This window comes from Cajanus cajan, chromosome 3 (assembly GCF_000230855.2).
Source record: "Cajanus cajan strain Asha chromosome 3, NIPB_CcT2T_4, whole genome shotgun sequence".
NCBI lineage: Eukaryota > Viridiplantae > Streptophyta > Magnoliopsida > Fabales > Fabaceae > Cajanus > Cajanus cajan.
Window position 1 is genome coordinate 3,861,899 of NC_138519.1, and position 18,127 is coordinate 3,880,025.

General features: G+C 28.6%; 2 protein-coding genes across 3 annotated transcripts; one reads left to right on the forward strand and one right to left on the reverse strand.

Annotated features, from left to right (window-relative positions):
- Nucleotides 1-1,286: 1,286 nt before the first annotated feature.
- Nucleotides 1,287-5,305, reverse strand: LOC109813390 (remorin). Its single transcript, XM_020377568.3, has 5 exons — nucleotides 5,004-5,305; nucleotides 3,412-3,462; nucleotides 3,033-3,120; nucleotides 2,603-2,684; nucleotides 1,287-1,655 (listed from the first exon to the last, which is right to left on the reverse strand). The coding sequence occupies exons 1-5, from the start codon at nucleotides 5,155-5,157 to the stop codon at nucleotides 1,461-1,463; spliced, it is 570 nt and encodes a 189-aa protein (XP_020233157.1). The 5' UTR covers nucleotides 5,158-5,305; the 3' UTR covers nucleotides 1,287-1,460.
- An 8,024-nt stretch (nucleotides 5,306-13,329) lies between these two features.
- Nucleotides 13,330-17,576, forward strand: LOC109813400 (denosine deaminases acting on tRNA). Of its 2 annotated transcripts, none has more exons than XM_020377583.3 (10): nucleotides 13,330-13,558; nucleotides 13,637-13,757; nucleotides 14,621-14,808; nucleotides 15,094-15,174; nucleotides 15,466-15,579; nucleotides 16,177-16,253; nucleotides 16,341-16,417; nucleotides 16,503-16,622; nucleotides 16,702-16,789; nucleotides 17,259-17,576. In XM_020377583.3, the coding sequence occupies exons 1-10, from the start codon at nucleotides 13,414-13,416 to the stop codon at nucleotides 17,367-17,369; spliced, it is 1,122 nt and encodes a 373-aa protein (XP_020233172.1). In that variant the 5' UTR covers nucleotides 13,330-13,413; the 3' UTR covers nucleotides 17,370-17,576. The 2 variants fall into 2 exon arrangements, with proteins under 2 accessions (XP_020233172.1, XP_020233171.1); XM_020377582.3 differs by having other exon boundaries at nucleotides 13,332-13,558; nucleotides 16,084-16,253.
- Nucleotides 17,577-18,127: the final 551 nt, after the last annotated feature.

Below are 18,127 nucleotides of genomic sequence, written 5' to 3' on the forward strand. Positions count from 1 at the left end.
CCATATACTTTGATCGGATGACGACATAATTTTTTTCCCACTATTAGTGTGTAAATTATTGTTTTTCAAACCTAACCATTATTAGACTTTTAACTTTTAGTAAATGTAATTTTATTTTTTAACTAAATTTTCATATATAATTTTAACATTTATATGTGCGAGTAAAAGAAGTTTTAACTTGGTATCATATGCATATTATTATTACTCCTAATGAGTTTTTGGAAACTTATCCTGATAGACTCATTTTGGGTTTTTGAAAAGTATAGCCCATTATCATATCGAGTATTGATACCATATCTTGAGCAGATTTATTTTCAAAAAATGTATGTACATCCACTTTTGTTACGCCGCTTTCGATTTATAAAGCACATTATTTTGACACCAAAAATAGAAAATAAAAAACATTATTTTTGGACTACATGTAACTCATGGTCCGATCAAATATATTTGGCCCATGATATCCAGACCCTAAACCCTAAAAACACAAAGAAAACTGTCTCTAAATAGTCTAGTTTATATGCTTTTGATTTGTTCATTTTCTTTTATCTGTAACTAATATGAAGCAAAAACACTTCAAAATTGATATATGCCTCATGATATGTTTGGATGAAAAGTTTTAAAAATTTAAAGAATTTGAAATTTTTAGAATTTAAATTATTTTAATTTTAATTTTTATTATTTTTTAAGTATTTTATTTGAATAAGTCAATTTATATTTTTAATTTGGATAAGAAAATTTGATTATCACTATGAGTAAAATTAATTTAAAATATATATATATATATACATGTGAAGATTAAATTTTATAAAATTAAATAATATTCTATTTTTAAATATTAAACAATTTAAAAAATAATTTTGAATATTCAACAATTAGAAAAAAAATAATTTGTATGTTAATTTTAAAAGAGAAGAGAGGAATGTAAGAAAAATTCAACAATTTACTTTTTTATGAAAAAATTTGAAATTATACAATTTTAAAGAATTTCAAAAATATTCAAATTTTAAATTATTTACAAAATTCTTCATCCAAACAAAATATTTTATCCAAAACATTTGAAATTCTTAAAACAAAAATTAAATTTCTTCATTAAAATCCTTCATTTAAACTCATTCTAAATCATCTACTAGCCTCGTTAATTAGTTTGTAATCAAGAATATTAAACCGTTATCATCTTCCTTAAAAGAGGAAAAAAAATCTTAATAACGGAAACAAATCTATTGCTCGATGATCATAATGATTTCGTTGAGAGAAAAATAAATGAAAAAACAAGGAAAACTTGATCGTAGCAAAAAGATCTAGAGGCTTTCCTGTATGTGACAAACTTGATAATAATGTTCCCCTTTCCATTTGGTACACACATAAACAACATTTTAAAACAGACAAGAAAAAAAATATATAGACAAAATTTAATTACTGCTATGAAATGAGACACAAAAGCATAAAAATAATAATGAAAATTAAAAGCATCCAAAGGCCTTCTTTGGAGTGGTTCCAGTTGCACGGTATTTTGCAGCCGTTTCCTCTGCCTTGAGAATTTCTTCACCACGCTTGGCTTCAACCATTGCTCTCTTCTCCTCTGCTTGCTTGTGAACTAAGGCTATTTTGTTCTTCATTTTTTCACCATATTCAGCTTTCTTTTTCTCTAGTTGTTCCTGCAAAAGTTTAATGTAACACAAATGTTTATGTCATTCTCAACCTACTTCATTCAATATACATGTAACAGTAAAATCTGTTCTTAAATCTTCTTCACAGTATATTTTTTAAGTTCAATTCTATTATTTGATATAATGAATTTAATTACAACATACTCATCGCTGTAAAGAATTTTTGCACTATCATATCATCATGTAAAAAAATTACTAACTTTTATAATAATTACTTCAGTGATATTTAGAATATTTTTAAATTGTTTAATAATGTAAAAAAATTTAAACTGACCAGCTATATCAAAATTAAACTCGTAAAGAAATTGACAATGTATATATCATCATTATTTCCATGTCATTTATTTTTTTCTCTCAAAAATACACTCCAAAGGAAAAGAGAGAACTTTTGATGTCCAATGTTTGTGTTAAGAAAAGAGGGTCGCTCCGAGGAGAAGCCATGTTTAATTTCTGTTGTCAAATTTGGAGTTTTTTGATACACCATATGATAGAAAGAGATAGCTCACCTTACATGGATATGGCCACCAAATTCTATCTATAAAAAAGTATTAGCTTTAGTACATTACAGACTGTAGTGGCTTATTTCATTGATAAAAGCATTAATCTTTAAGAAGATGGATTCAATTAGGGATGCTTAGGTATTTGATTCCATTTTGACAAAAGCAAGACAGTAATTGGATAAAGGTTCCACCTGTCTGTTAAATGTGACACAAGAGTGAAGGAAAAGGATAATTTGTTGGATAAAAAACTCACTCTATATCATCCCATGTAACGAAAGACAACATAAATTCTTACTCTTTTTTTTGTCTTATCTTGATTATGTTGGTTAGAATAAGAGCTTTAAAAAGGATGTGCAATGCAAACAAACATCATGATATCTTGAATATTAGAAACAAAGTCGCTGTGTTATCCAATAACTGAACGACAAGTATTACCTCAATTTTTCTCAGCTGAGCTTCAAGAGCTGCTTTCTTGCTGTTTTCCCAAGCACCAACAGCAGAGAGCTGCTTTTGGGCTCTGTTAAAAGAACACAACAATTTCTTAAGGGAAAACTTTACATAAAGACATACAATAAAAGAAAAATCAAATGACATTTTAAATTTGTAAAAATATTCCTTCCATAACATCTTATTATTTATTTAGTTTTTGGTAAGCCTCATCTGATCTTGAAGCATTTGAACTTATGAAGTGTTTGGACTTGAACTTGGACTTGGACTTGGAAGATTTATGTGTCATGCAAACCATATCAACATGGAACTTACTTGATAGATTGTCTATTTTCTAGTGAGGGTTATTTTTGCAATGTAACTTACTTTTATGCCTAGAATGACAAAGTGAAAAAATGAAATTAAAATAAAGACGTACTTATTCTCAGCTTTGGATTTTTCACTTTCTTCCCATGCCTTCACATTAGACAACCTTTTCTCTTTCTCTATTTCAGCAAGAGCAATATCTATACACCATAGAAATATATCAGTCATTTGATATGAAAAATAGAGTTTTCTTAACACAAATCACCATGAGTACATATTCATGTTAAAAAAGAAAAATATAGTTAAGTGTCAGCTAGAAATCCATGAATGTACATTTGCAATGTGTCTAGAGACTAGATGGTGCATTTCAAATTGACTAATTTAAGTATTATGAAACAAAAAGCTCAAAATATTAAGTGTAAATATTTTGATCAAGATCAAATATTAACAAGACAATGTAAACTGAACTATGAGATAAGTTTAACACTAACCTCTATCAAGGGATCCACCTGTGGCCTTCTTTTTTACAGGATCTGGTATCTCTGTAGAACAAAAGAAAATGGTTAAAAAATAAACAATGATCACAGAGGTAAAATTGCATCAATGGTAAAAATGCAGGCTAGCTTTCATTGTCAAATTCTAATTAGGATATGCACTAACTTATTATATGCATTAAATTAATGACAGCCAGCTGGAAAAGAAAAATGTATTTAGAATAACTTTTCTTGTTAATCAAAGCATCATTAGCAAAAGTGGAAAAAGACCTTTCATCGCGACATGGGGGACAATATTTTATGATAACTTGGAGGGCCTAATGAAAAATCACTTTATTGGGCAGGGGAGAAATTGTGCATTGACGTATAGAACAAGAAATGATGAATAATTGAATATGCTTTTGTTGAAAAATAATTGTTTTAGTATAGCCTAGTATAGTGAGAAATAATAAAAGAAATTATTATAATAAGAGTTATATACTATAAATACAGTTCAGTTATCGTGATCCTGATGCCTAAACAAGTTCAATTAACTAGATAAACATTTATGCTTCTATAATAAGCATAAAAATTAATGGGTCGAACCAACTTGGAAGCCTAAAAGAAAGTGAGGATAGTCCATTAAGACACATAAAAATAATGGCTTTTGTTGAAAAATAATTGCTTTAGCATAGCTAGTCTACTGAGAAATGTATAAGAGAATTTATTATAATAAAGCAGTGAATACTATGAATAAATACAGATCTGTTAGCTTGATGCCTAAACTAGATAAACATATAGGCTTCTATAATAAACATAAAAATGACTTGGAAGCAGAAAATAAAGTGAGGTTACCTTACCCCATTAAGAAGACAATAAAATAAAATAAAAAATACACATCTAATTATTGAAAGGTAAGTCTAGAAGATCACTGATATAGAGCCATGAACAAAGTCATTGGATAAGTCAGCCAAAAAGGAAAATGAATTATTAGAATTATAAGCAACAAAACCAATTTTTTTCCTTAAATGTTTTTCCAATTCAGATCCTTAAACGCTCTCAAAGGAACCAGTAGAATGGAAAATCAAAAGAATCCCATAAAAATAAATCTTTGATGAAAGAAAAAAGTATAACAGATTGAAAAAAAAAAAAAAATCAATACTAAAGTGCAAAAACCAAGAGCCATAGTTCTTTTTCTTTTCATTTCCCAACGCTTTCTCAGAAACTAATGAACATTCACAAAAATCACACTCAACACTCTACAGTACTAACCAAAACCAGACATATGCTGGATGTTTTATATTCTCCAGGAAACCAAACAGCAATTAAAAAAAAAGCACAAAGCAGTACATCAAGAAAATAGTAACTCAAGTAAAAATACTAATTAAACCAGATAACAGACCTTGTCAGACAATTTACAAACACTGTTTATGTTCCTTCCTTTTACCAACGTTTTCTCATCAACCAAAAAGTCGCAACAAAACACAAACGACAAAACAACTAAGCTATCATGTAAAGGATGTAATTGTAAAAGTTGAATTTTGACGGCAACCCATGATTCATAGAAGACAAAAGTTCGACAATTCAAACACGAAACAGCAAAAACTCACTCTCACTCTCCACAACAGCAAGAGCTTTGGATTCCTCTGCCGCTGCCGGAGCAGGCGGTGGTGGCGCCGCCACCACTTTTTTCTCAGCGGCGTCAAGCAGCGGTGGCGGAGCTGGAAGCGAACCGGGTTCAGCCTTGGTCTGGAGGTCTGCCATAAGCTCGGAGTTTGGTTGGGTTGATAGATAGACAGTCACGTGTTTATCTGAAAACAACGTCGTTTGTAGCAACGTTCCGATAAACAAGCTGTGAAGTGCCTTCCAATTTAAAGTGCCACGAAATCCAAACCGATAAATAGTGAAATTACTGCATCATCATCCATCATACACGTACCATCTGTCATATTAGTATATATGTCTATATCACACATAATTAAATTCTTAGTAAATAATTCTTTAATTAAGGCAAGTATTCTCCAAGTTAAATCAATTTAAAATTGGTGACATAATAAATTAATTAACAAAAAGTGTAGCTTGTAAGCCTAATTTGATTCTTTAGATAATAATAATATATATATTATATGACCGACTGATGCATAATTGCACGAGTATAGTTTAGACTTTAGCGGTTACGTGAACACCGGTAGCGTGGAATCCGTGTGTTTGCAGCGTTGTGCATAGGAGTCGTTGATTGATGGAGTGATTTGATCGTAGGGTGGAGGTTAAGTGCCGACAGGTACTACAGGTAAATGGTGGCCACGTATGGTGATTAAATGATGATGCATGGGCAATGGGCATGTGTATTATTGGGGGAATACAATGCAATGGAAGTTGATGGACGAGACGACGACGTCTTATTGTTCTTGGGTAGGTGGGTCCCTCTTAGATTTTCGTTGACGTGGCCCCGTCTTTGAAAGAGATTTTCAGTAGCTACCAATCGAGATAAGTGACTACTGATATCACATTTTCTTTATTTATATATATAATATTTCCATATCCAAGTGCCAAGAATTAATGAGGGTAGGGCTCACCAAAATACACAAACATGTACATTATATGCCACGTGGATTTCATTTGCTTAACCATCCAAAGAGATAGCTCTACTGTTTTCACTCACACACCACCACAAGGGATTTTTTTTTTTTGGTTTTGTTTTAATATCCACAATTTTAAAATTTTCATGATTTTCAATTTTTTTTTAATAAATTGTAATCATATGCTTTATATAAATATTTACAAAGGATAAAATAAAAATGTGATGATAGTTCAGAAAAACGCATTCATCCAATAAAATTAACCGAAAATATTTTCATTGAATAATAGTAGTCTTTAGTCTTTACAAACTTATTGTAAAAAATAATTATTCTAATTTATAAATATAAATATTAGTTATTTAAAGAATAAAAATTAAAATAATTTGACGATTTTTTTTATAAATAAATACATATGTATTGTTTGAAATCTTTCTCTTATTCAAACATGAGAAATAACACATTCACACTTATTATTGATTAGAATGTATTGATATTTTAAAATAAAAAGATAAGAATATTAAATACGATGTAGAACTCATCAAAATTTATATTTTTATTAAATTTTAATCAATTAAAAAATTATATTATTCGCATTTCTCTTCAAATACATCCAGGGCTACTAGCCAACTACTACTCATTATGTAGGCCATGTGTATATGTTTTAATTAAATACCTTCAATCCCTCTCGATATATTTTTCATAAGAGTCAAATTTAGATTCTTATAGATTTATTTCAACTTTCAATCCCTCGGTGAACCCTAATAATTTGCAATAATATTAAACTAAGGATATATAGTTTACGTTTGACTAAGAAAATAAACTAAGTTAGACTTAATTTCACTTTTCTTGCCTATAGTATAACAAATTTACAAATTTTTGTTTTTTCAAAAAAAATTATTACAAATTTATTCTTCTAATTTTCAAACTCAAGTAAGTTTACTATTAACATATCTAAAATTAAACGTTGGTGTGTGTTGCAAGTGTTCACATTGCCTATCAGTATAGAAAATAGTAGTTCAAAAATTAAAATGAAATCATTTTAATTGATTATAAATTTTAATAGAAATAAAAAAGAAACAGAATATAGGTAGTAAAAAATAATTTGTTTCTTTTATGGAAGTTAATGTGATTAAGTAACTACTAAATAGCATGCGACTCACGGATACATCAATGTTTTATGTTTAATTTTAGATAATATGTTAATTAATAATGGATCAAATTGTTTGATTTTGAAAATTCTAAGAGCCAAATTTGTAATAAAAAAATTTAGAGAACTAAAATGACACATTTGTAAAACTATAGAACCAAAAGTAAATTTAGAACATGTTTAGATATATAAGCATAAAAGAACTTTTCTATTGAAAATACTCCTAATCTTTCTAGTAGAAAAATTCTTAAAAATATTTTTAGACTACATCTAATTAAACATGCTCTCAAGCTAATAAATTAATTATTTAAATTTCTTTCATAATTTAAAATCAACTTAACATGATAGATTGACATAATAGATAGGCACTGTTGTTTATATATTATAGAAATAATTTATTTAATAAAAAATTTCTTATTCAATCCATATTGTGTGCAAACAAATCTTTATATTAGCGATATTTACAATAATGAGAAGATAATTAATCACTCAACCAATGAATATATGCATTAAATATTTGTTAAAAGTCAAATATAAGAAGTTTTAAAAAAATTGAGTTTGTAAATTAATTATAATCTTAGGAAGAAACTCAATTCATTTTATTTATTTTTTATTGGTATATATAGAAAAGTTGTTTTAAACAAAATTATAATATAATTGATTTTTTTAGTTTGACGTGAAGCAATTTTTTTTTACACTATTAATCAAATAAAAAGAAATTTAGTGTTCACAAAAATATTTGTGAGGATGGTTAAATCAACTATATATGTATCATGGACAATGTTTATTAACTGAAAATGCAAAATATTATATTATAAAGGGGACGCATACTTTACTCGGTGTATACACGGGAAAAATAGGCAATCATATCATGCATTCTAAAGATAAAGACGTAAAGTGAATTATTCTCGACAACTTTTCTTTTATTATTAATAATCACTGTTCTTGGCACTTGATAATTATAATTATCATGATTCATCTCACCTTTTCACAAACTTAACGTTGCCAACAACTTTCAATTCATTCAAAACTGAAAAGGTGAAAAATAAAGGAAAGAAGGAAAGAAGTTGCCACCGATAATATACATGATCTTTTGGGTACAATGACAACCATAAATGCTGGATTTAATTAGTTTTCTTAAGGTGAGAAATTTCTTCCAAGGAGCAAAATAATTATAAGTGTGCATGTATGTAATTACAGTATTAGCTATTATTTTTTATTAATAGTTTTTAATCATAACCTTTAATTGAATTTTTATTTTATTTATTTTTTATATATATAGAAGTGGGTAGATGAGTAATTATAAGACGGTTGTTATGCGTGGCTCCTCCGTTTGCACTTGGCACTCATTCCGCCGTGTGTTTTACCATTGTTGTGTTGTGTGGGTTAATTATAGAACTTGGATTGTGATGGGTTTGGTGAGTTGTGTGTTTCTCAATATCCATATTAGGACCTGTTGTTTTCATCACATCAACCTTCGTATCTTCTACCTTCCAACAGTCTTGTTCGTCGTTCAAATGCCAACAACATCATTACTCATTTACTCTAATTGCAAAACACAAATATCACTTCAACTAATTTGTCTTCACCTTTTTATCTTTTTATTGGTTTTTATTATGGTCCAATTAGATAATGAATCTCTCACAAAGTATATGTAAATTACAGAAAAGGTTTTACTTCACTTAATACAATCTTTTTTATATACAAAGTCATGAATTGAAAATTAGTTAACATGTTTAATGAATCAAATATGCATTTTTTGCATTGAGATTTGCTGGTTTGTTTTTACAAAAGTCTCAATATACTATGTTATTAATTTATTTTTTTAGTGTTTTAGTTAGTATCAGATATCATCGAATGATAGTTTATAATTGATTCATTTAAATGTGTATGTGTGTTCTATTTATTTATTTAGATGTTGGAATAGTCTAATTTTAAGTTAAAGGTTAATGTTACTCGTATCATGAGAATATCTTAATGTAATTATTGAATTCTATTTTTTTATCTCCAATTATCTAAGTATTTAAAAATTATCAATATTATCAACTGCTTTGAGATTGGTAATTTACTTTATTATTATTAAAGTTAATATAAGTCTTACAAATAAATTTGATGAGAGTGAATTGAGTGATTATATAAGATTAACCTATATAGAATTCAATCTCGTGCATGAAATAAACTCGAGGTCAAATTAAGATTCAATGTGTGTCAGAAAAAAAAAAAAGAAGAAAAAAAGAATCATAAATAACTCCTTAAGATCAATTGCCTATAGTTAGTCCCTATCTACTTAGATGTTGGAGGAGAATTTAACCTCAAGATGAGGAGTGGTTACTCACATTAATGTTGGGGTACCTTGGTGGAATCATAATGCTAGGCTATTGAAAATTACCAATATTTTTTACTATAGTTGGAGCTAAGCAATCTTCAAATTTAAGTTGTCCAAGAGCTTGACAACGATTTCATACAAGTTGAAGGAGAGTACAAATATTAATACTATTATTTATTTTATAATGAGTTTATGTGAAAAAATTAATATTAATAGAAATATTTAAAAGAAATATTATAAAATAAAAGTTAATGATTTGTCGCCTTAATCTAGACTTAAATATACTGTATAGATATGAATAACAAAGTCAGGATATAAAAATATGATCACAATGAATGATGTTATAAATTTTTTCTAAAAAAATGGCCAAATCATCCTAGAATGCAAGTTACATTTGTCAAAAAATTTAAAGTATAATATTTACTTATGTGTGTTTTATTTTTTGTTGTTTAAATATATCTTTAGATAGATTTATTTTTAGTCTCAAATTAAAAATTTTTCTTTATATTATTTATGAGTAGTTGTAAGAGGTGTATACATTATACACTAAGCAAAAGAAACACAAGTTAAAAGATGAAAGCATGAAAGAATTGGTTATATGACAGAAAATGAATGTTTGAAGAGCAAAGGCAAGAAAAGGTATTGCCAACTAGTTTTGTGAAGATAGGCATTAGCCAAGCCAGCTATGACTCTCTCTCCTTTTGGCTGTAAGAACCATTTTGTTTAATATTCTTTTTGGCATTCCTGGCATTATTCCCTTTTCTCATAAGTTATAACGTGCAAGGATTAATTATTAATAATTGATGTTGACCTTTACGGGGAAAAAATTAATGGTGTTGGAGACAGGAAATTTGCGTTGGAAAAATGTGGAATTATGATTATGAGATTCCAAGAGTGTTTTGTTTCACTCCCCACTCTTTTCGCCGTGTGTTGTTCGCAACTATCAACTATCAACTACTCCAATATTAGATTGGTAAATAGAGCAATAATTATTATTATTTTACAACAATTCACATACTATTCAACTAACTAACTCAATTACATTTTCTTTATTATTTTAATTTAAACACGAGTTAACATTTAACAAAGCATTATTTTTAAGAAAAATGACATATTGGGAAAATTTTACTCATTGTTACTATTTTTTTTCCTTGTATAAATCACATATATCTTTTCATGGAACCAATTATATTTGATTCAAGTAAGAAACAACAAAACTCTTTTTTCTGAATATTTGACATAACACAACTACATGTCTAGGATTTGAACTTGAGATTATTTATTAAGTTAAAAGTTATTATTATAAATGATGATATAATATGTGATTTTTTCTTTATTTTCTGGAAAATGGCTCAATAGCACACTAGTGAAAAAATAGTTCAAAATTTTAATTTTAAATTTATATAATATTGTTTAGATATAGAAAGATATTATTTGTATTTAGGATATTGTTTAAAATTAAAATATTTTATAAATTTATTTTAAGGATTTATTTTCTCTAATAAATATATATTCTTGAAATGAGAAAAGTTATTCGATTCGTAGAGGGAGTCACTATTTTAAATGAGAGGCGGGCAAATAGGGGAGGGTTTCCATCTAGAAAACTTGTAAGCGAGAAATTTTCTAAGTTTTACTCATAAAACTTGAAAAGGATAAGTCTTCAAGATAATAAACAAGTTTATGAATATAAGCATAAAGGATCAAATCACCTTAAATAAATTGTGTAAACATTTTCTATTTATTTATGATGTTACTTTAATGTATTTCTCATCTTTGTTATGTATAAAAGAGAAAGAACATTTTCTTCCATCACACACAAATTAAAATGCTAATTTTAAAAAATTTTAAAATAGAAAAAATGATATAAAATAAGTAAGGATGATGATGGGAGTATGGGGCGAAGTAAGTACGAGTGTTAACCTTCCATTACTCGTTTCATTGGATGGAATTTTGCTTCATTTACATACAAATATTCGTTTAAGTGATATCTACCCATTTTATGGATAGCTATAACTATATACATGTTTCACTAAAATTAAAATAGATGATTCAGCATGTGTAATATGTTAACAAAAAGAAACTTATTTAGTCATTGGGCTACTGATGTGCCTAGCCCAAATAAGTGGATGTGGAATTTATTGTTGGGCTTGAGGAAAAAACAGTGACTATCTAGTTCTGGCCCAAGAAGCAAAAGATTTTGGTCATTTTGAATAAATTACCTTCATTAATTTATTATGAGATAAAGAAAACCAATTATAATGTGCCATTTAATAAAATTCAACAGTTTAATTTTAAATTAAAATATTTTGAAGTTTTAAATCAAATATACTAAAAAAAAATATCAAAGAGGGATTTACTAACAATAACTAGTCTTCTAATGTAAATTATATTTTCTGCTCAAAATTTTAAGTCAAGTTCATTGAGTAGAAATCTAAAATTGTCTTCACAATACGTACTCCAATAAGAGGTTCATATTAGGAGTGTCCAAAAAAATCAAGTCTATAATCATTTTGATTCATATAAAAAATTTGATTCAAATCACATCAATTTACTTTACAAAGTTGATTTAGTTACTCAATCTAATTTTATGAAGTTGGTCGATTTAATTTAGTTTAAATTTTTTAAAAATTGATCATATATGAGTATAAATTTGATAATTACACCACCCTGATCTAGTTTACAAAATGTGATATATATATATATATATATATATATATATATATATATTATGAAATTGAACTAACCCATTTTATAAAAAGTGAATTAGTTAATCAATTTATTTATAAAATTATTTGATTGATTTGAATTTTTCAAAAATTTGATCCAATGACACCCCTAATTCTTATATGATTTTTTAGAATAAAAATTAATTCTTATTATTTTTAGCATTGGATTATAATAATTTGATTACTATTTGTAGAATTGGTTCTTATATAAGAACCCATAATGGTGAAGCCTATTTTAGGTTCTTAATTTTCTTAATTTTTGAAATTTTCAATATCACTTTAGATTTTAGAACTTTATTTTTATTCAATGGAAGAACTAAATTTAACTTTTTAATTCACCTTAAGTAGATTAAATAACGGAGTCCACAGTTTTTTTATATTAAAAAGTATTTTATTATTAAAGAATCAATTCTTAATAGTTTTTATATAAAAATACTCTTATACACATTCATATCATCATACTTCAATGATAAATTTTGTAAGAATTGATTCGTATATTTAAGAACCATATTAAAAATTCTTATTAGAGATGATGACTTAAGAATTATGTTCTTGTAGCAAAATAAAAAATAAATAAAATTGAGTCCATTATAAAACCCACAAAAATGAATTAAGAATCTAATTTTGGTTCTCTCATCGAAAAATAAATAAAAAAAGTTTTTAAATCTTACATAGCATCGAAAGTCTTATAAAAAATAATTAAAAAAATCAAAATAAATTATATCAAAATGCTCTTAGAATTTTGCTTACAACTTTGTTTATCCACTTTCATAATATTTTCAGTTATTTATAATAATTAGGAGTAGGATAACAAAAAAAAATATCTGTTTGATAATTACTAACAAGCTCCTTAGAATGGATTAAGAATCGAATTATAAAATAAAATCCCTTTTTCTCAAGTTAATTATTAAAAGGGAATTATTTTCCACTGCTATTTTTTTGACAGTTTCATTATTCTAATATAGAGGTAACAATATATATAGTGACATTTTCCATTAGTAATTGTATTCTAATATTTATTACGTAAATATTTTTTTTTCTCACCTCTATATTTTATAAAGTCCAAACTTTACAATGTAAATATATAATCTATTTTTACATAATAAATTTATTAACTAAGTTAAAAATTAATTTCTTATTACTTGTATACCTAGAATTAGTCTGTGTGGTGACTTGGTTCTCTGATTATTCACTACACAAACACAGAATAGAGGGTGAGTGAGTGGTTACTGAACCATTTCCATGGCGTGTTCTGAGGAGAGGAGTTGGGGCCAAAGGGTATCCGAAAAGGTTGTTTCTTTGTACGCTTCTCTTCCCAAAAAGGGCAAACCTCAAGGCCGTGAAGTCACCGTTTTGGCCTCTTTCCTTCTCTCTTCTCCTTCCAATGGTTCTCTTTCCATTACCCACTAACCATTTTTCACTTTCAAAATACTTGATACTTACTGAATTCGCTTATTCATTTAAGATTTGAAGGTTGTTGCAATGGGAACGGGTACAAAGTGCATTGGACGTTCTCTCTTGCGCCCCTCTGGTGACATTGTTCATGATTCCCATGCTGAAGTCATTGCTCGAAGAGCTTTGATCAGGTTCCATTCCTATCTTTTTTTTTTAAAAAATTACTCTTTCCATTCACATGTTTTATGCATTGTTATTGTTAGAGTAGATAAATTTACATTATCAGTCACTCATAAATCATAATTGTTATTGTTTTCAGAGTAAACCATCATTTTTTTTTCATTAGTAAGAAAAATCACAACAATAACAACAAAGTTCCAACACAGAACTTTGCGTATACTATCTCAATTTTCACCACTAAGTCAATTCTGGTGGTTCAATAAACCATCAATTTAGTCCTTCAAGTATTAACGTCTCTCTTAAATACTCTTTAAATTAATGAAATTATATAAATAGTTTTCAAAGTATTGAATATTCATCAATTTAGTCCATGCGTTGATAGATTTTACTAACATTGAAAGACTAATTTATAGAATTTCTCAATCCTTGAGGGACTATGTAGTATGCTTTCTAATACTTTAGGGACTATTTTATATAATTTCAGCAGTTTAAAGATTATTTAGGAGAGAGAGTGACACTTCACAGATAAAATTGATGGTTTATTTGACTTTTAAGGTAAATATTGTAAAAATCAATAAACTTATTATACGTGATGATTTGTTACTGGTTAACAGTATATACTTTACTCTCTTTGATTTTGTATCATAATTATGCAACAGTTTATTTAAATAGCTTGTCAGTCTTATTATTTTGAATGTTGGTATTTTAGATTTGTCCATGTATCGTGTTCTTATTCATTGATATATGCTTTTATTGCATTTTTTTTTTTGTAAAATTGAATGTAGGATTGTAGGGTACTGCTACTTTTTGTGCTCAATTGATGTAGTCTTGCAATGCGAGAAGATGTTATTTCATTCGTTTCTATTCACACCAGGTTCTTCTATGCACAGATTCAACATCTTACTGAAACTAGTTGTAAGCATGAAACTAGCAATGGAGGCAAAAGGTTGAAACTTGATGATGGAAACTTGCCATTTGAGTTGGATCCAGGGTGTGTTAATAAAGGAAAATATACCTTGAGAAAGGATTGGAAATTACATATGTACATATCACAGTTACCATGTAATTAATCTCTTTCACCCTTTTACTCTAATCATCAAAGTTCTTTCTTTATTTGCACTGTTTGTTAGTTAGGTTCGTGGGGAATAACAATTTGGGATCAGGGTTCTTTGCAGTTGAATTTTCAACTGCATGAATCCCAACCATTAAAAATAAAATTTATACATTAAATTATAAACTAACTTGAGTTAAAAATTTCTACACCATTAGATTTCAAACTGCATGATCGTGCAGTTATTTATGAACTGCAGACGATCCAAATCCAACAATTTGTGTTCCATTTTGTAGGTGGAGATGCTTCACTGAGTTCTCTTGTCTCTCCCTTGGAAAATGTGCCTTTAGGAGAAAGTGGTTCAACTTCACCTTTGGGTAAGCTATTTGATTCCATGGTCAAGTTTTACAACATTTAACATTTTATACATAAATTATAAAATGGCTAAGGCCTATAGGAACCTTAGGCAGATGAGATTAAGAAAACATTCTAACAACTGAGATTGGCTGAACTCTTTTTCCTTATATAATGCAATGACTGCTCTTTGATCGCAATTCTTATTAAATTTCATGTGTGGTGATATTTTATATTTGATGGATATTTACCATTGAGAGATTGACTGTTGTTTATTTTGGTCTGAAGAGAATTACTTTTGCCATTAATTCCAGATAACAGTTTAAAACAAAAGGGGATGGTCCAGAGGAAGCCAGGTCGTGGTGATACAACCCTGTCAGTTAGTTGTTCTGACAAGATAGCTCGTTGGAATGTTGTTGGTGTTCAAGGTTAGATATGCTTAAACCAGGGTTGCAACTGCTGTTTGCTTGTTGGTATTTCTTGCTTGGAAATCAGGTTTGATTTGCTTTTTGCATATTCCTGTTATATGACAACTATTTATCACAACACATGAAACAGAAACATTGTGGATTCTGAGGTTCATACCGGTGTTTATATACATGTAAATATTTTGCATCAACTAGACTTGGTTACATCATTATGACATTTGTTTTATATTTACTTATTTTTTACAAATCTTTTGCATTTTATATTACTAGTGCTTAAATCTTTGTACTTCGTAATTTGTTTGTAAACACAACTGCGAGGATAGAAGTATATCATTGGCTATCACATAGCAAAAAAAAAAAAAGAATGATTGTGCGAACTTGAATTAGAGCTTTATGTTGGTCTTATAATGTTGGATATGTGGATATGAACATGAATTAGAATAGTGCAGTTTGATTGTATTTTCCGTTAAGTAAAGTATTGCGACATTGTTTCTCTTATTACAGGAGCTTTGCTTTCCTACTTTCTTCAACCTGTATATCTTTCTTCCATTACTGTTGGTCTTCCTGTTAACAATCCCGAGAATTTTCATTTTGAAGATAACTTGAAAAGAGCTTTGTATGAACGTATCTTACCCTTATCAAATGAACTGACATCTCCATTTATAGTGAACCAGGTCTGTGAAATATTCAGTAGTTAGTATTTTAGTGAGAAAAGTAGTGTGGTAAGAGGCTGACTTTTATGTGTTTTTTTCATTTCATAGCCGTTATTTCAGGCTGCACCAGTACCACCAAAGGACTTTCAGCAATCTGAGAGTGCTGCCAACACTTTAACATGCGGGTACTTAATCAAATGTTGTAAATTTGTAAAGTCATTGTAGTTTTATGGATTGATGTTGCATTTAGTTGAATGCTTAACTTTGCAGATATTCCATATGTTGGAATGAATGTGGCTTGCATGAAGTCATCCTGGGAACTACTGGAAGAAAGCAAGGCACCTCTGCAAAAGGGGCACTTTGCCCATCGACACAGTCATCTTTGTGCAAGTGAGTGCTGACATCTACTGTGGTAGAAATTACTTGTAAAACACTAAATGTAATAATAAAAGAATTATTATTTTTTCAGAAAGAGGCTGTTGGAGGTTTTTTTGTCACTCAGGCGGGAAAATTTCACCGGTTCTCTGGACAATGGGATTACGTATCGAGAACTGAAGGTATTCTTGATGTTCTTCACATTCTCTTTTTGTGATGGTCTTACTTGTGTTGTCTGATAGGCTATGCAAAATTTATGTGAGAAGGAATAAAAGGCAGACTTAGACTCACTTGGCCTGAATTAATAGTGTTTGTGTAGTAATTGTGTCTCGGTGCAGTTCTTTGGGTAATTATGGATCTGAGTTATTATATTTGTGATTGTTTCTGTATATATGCAGTTATTTAGGCAATTATAGAATGGTGTGAAAGTTAGTGCATGATGCTTTATGTTCTTTGTGCATGCTCCTTGTTAGGGGGATTGTCTATGTCCTGTACTGTAATTCTGGCCTAAAAACCAGATTGTTTTCACTAATAAATACATAATAATTCAGTGTGCTTACTCTTGAGTTTAACATTGTATCTGTAAATAGAGTGGACAAATGTTAATGATATTTCCTAACTAACTTGTTTTGCATGATTAATCATTTGCAGGATGGAGCTGAAGAATATCATTTGGCTTCCAAAATTTTTAAAGGGAAGCCACCTTTTAACAAGTGGTTCTTGAAACCGTCTGATTGTGAGGCATTCCCCATTTCAGAATAATACATTTAGTTATCTGTCTAAACTCTAAAGCCCATCGTTGGTAATGTCAATTGAGTTGCATGCAAAAATTTAACCTCTGTAATCTGAGAATGGATCACAATTGGCGCGCTCATAGTCTAAAAGGCCTAGTTGCACCTCCATGACCAGTGTGAACACTCCCTTCTCTCAAACACCTAACAAATGAACTTTATTTTTATTTTTAGAAAATGTGTTTTTACTTTTTAGTCTTTATACTTTTGGTTAAGAGTGGTCAAGCTCACTGTATTTTCATATTAACAAATTTGGTCCTCAAACATTAAAAAATACGTGGATTTAGTCTTTCTTAACTTCAAAATTTTTGATGAATTTTTAGAAAGAAGGGACTAAGTTCATATGTTTTTTTTTCCCAAGTTTGAACACTAAACTCACGTATATGAACTTATAAGGATGTTGACCATGTTTGACGGAAAGTTTAAGGTCTAAAAATGCACTTTTAAAGAAAAATAAAAATTCTATTACTTCCTTAGGTTCCAATTTGATTTAGACATTGTATTTTGCAGTGTAAATCACTTTAATGTTTTTGTTACTATAAACATTTTAATTTTTAAGCTCGTATTTGCGGTGGGGTTTGTACAAGGCAGTCATTGGACTACTGTAGTATTTATTTTGATAGCCAATGGATATATTTTTTAAATACTATATCATTTATCAGTGATTATTACGTAGTAAAAATAATTTTCACGGTCAACCAGTTGAAAATTATTCTATATAATACTTTT

Bases quoted from the DNA above. Each gene is read 5' to 3' on its own strand.
- LOC109813400 (XM_020377582.3), top strand. From the start codon at position 13,414: ATGGCGTGTTCTGAGGAGAGGAGTTGGGGCCAAAGGGTATCCGAAAAG. The intron at 14,809-15,093 runs GTAATTAATCTC...TCCATTTTGTAG, and splicing joins GTACATATCACAGTTACCAT to GTGGAGATGCTTCACTGAGT. The intron at 15,175-15,465 runs GTAAGCTATTTG...CATTAATTCCAG, and splicing joins TGGTTCAACTTCACCTTTGG to ATAACAGTTTAAAACAAAAG.
- LOC109813390 (XM_020377568.3), bottom strand. From the start codon at position 5,157: ATGGCAGACCTCCAGACCAAGGCTGAACCCGGTTCGCTTCCAGCTCCG. The intron at 3,121-3,411 runs GTTAGTGTTAAA...TATGGTGTATAG, and splicing joins AGGTGGATCCCTTGATAGAG to ATATTGCTCTTGCTGAAATA. The intron at 2,685-3,032 runs GTACGTCTTTAT...TTCTTTTAACAG, and splicing joins AAATCCAAAGCTGAGAATAA to AGCCCAAAAGCAGCTCTCTG.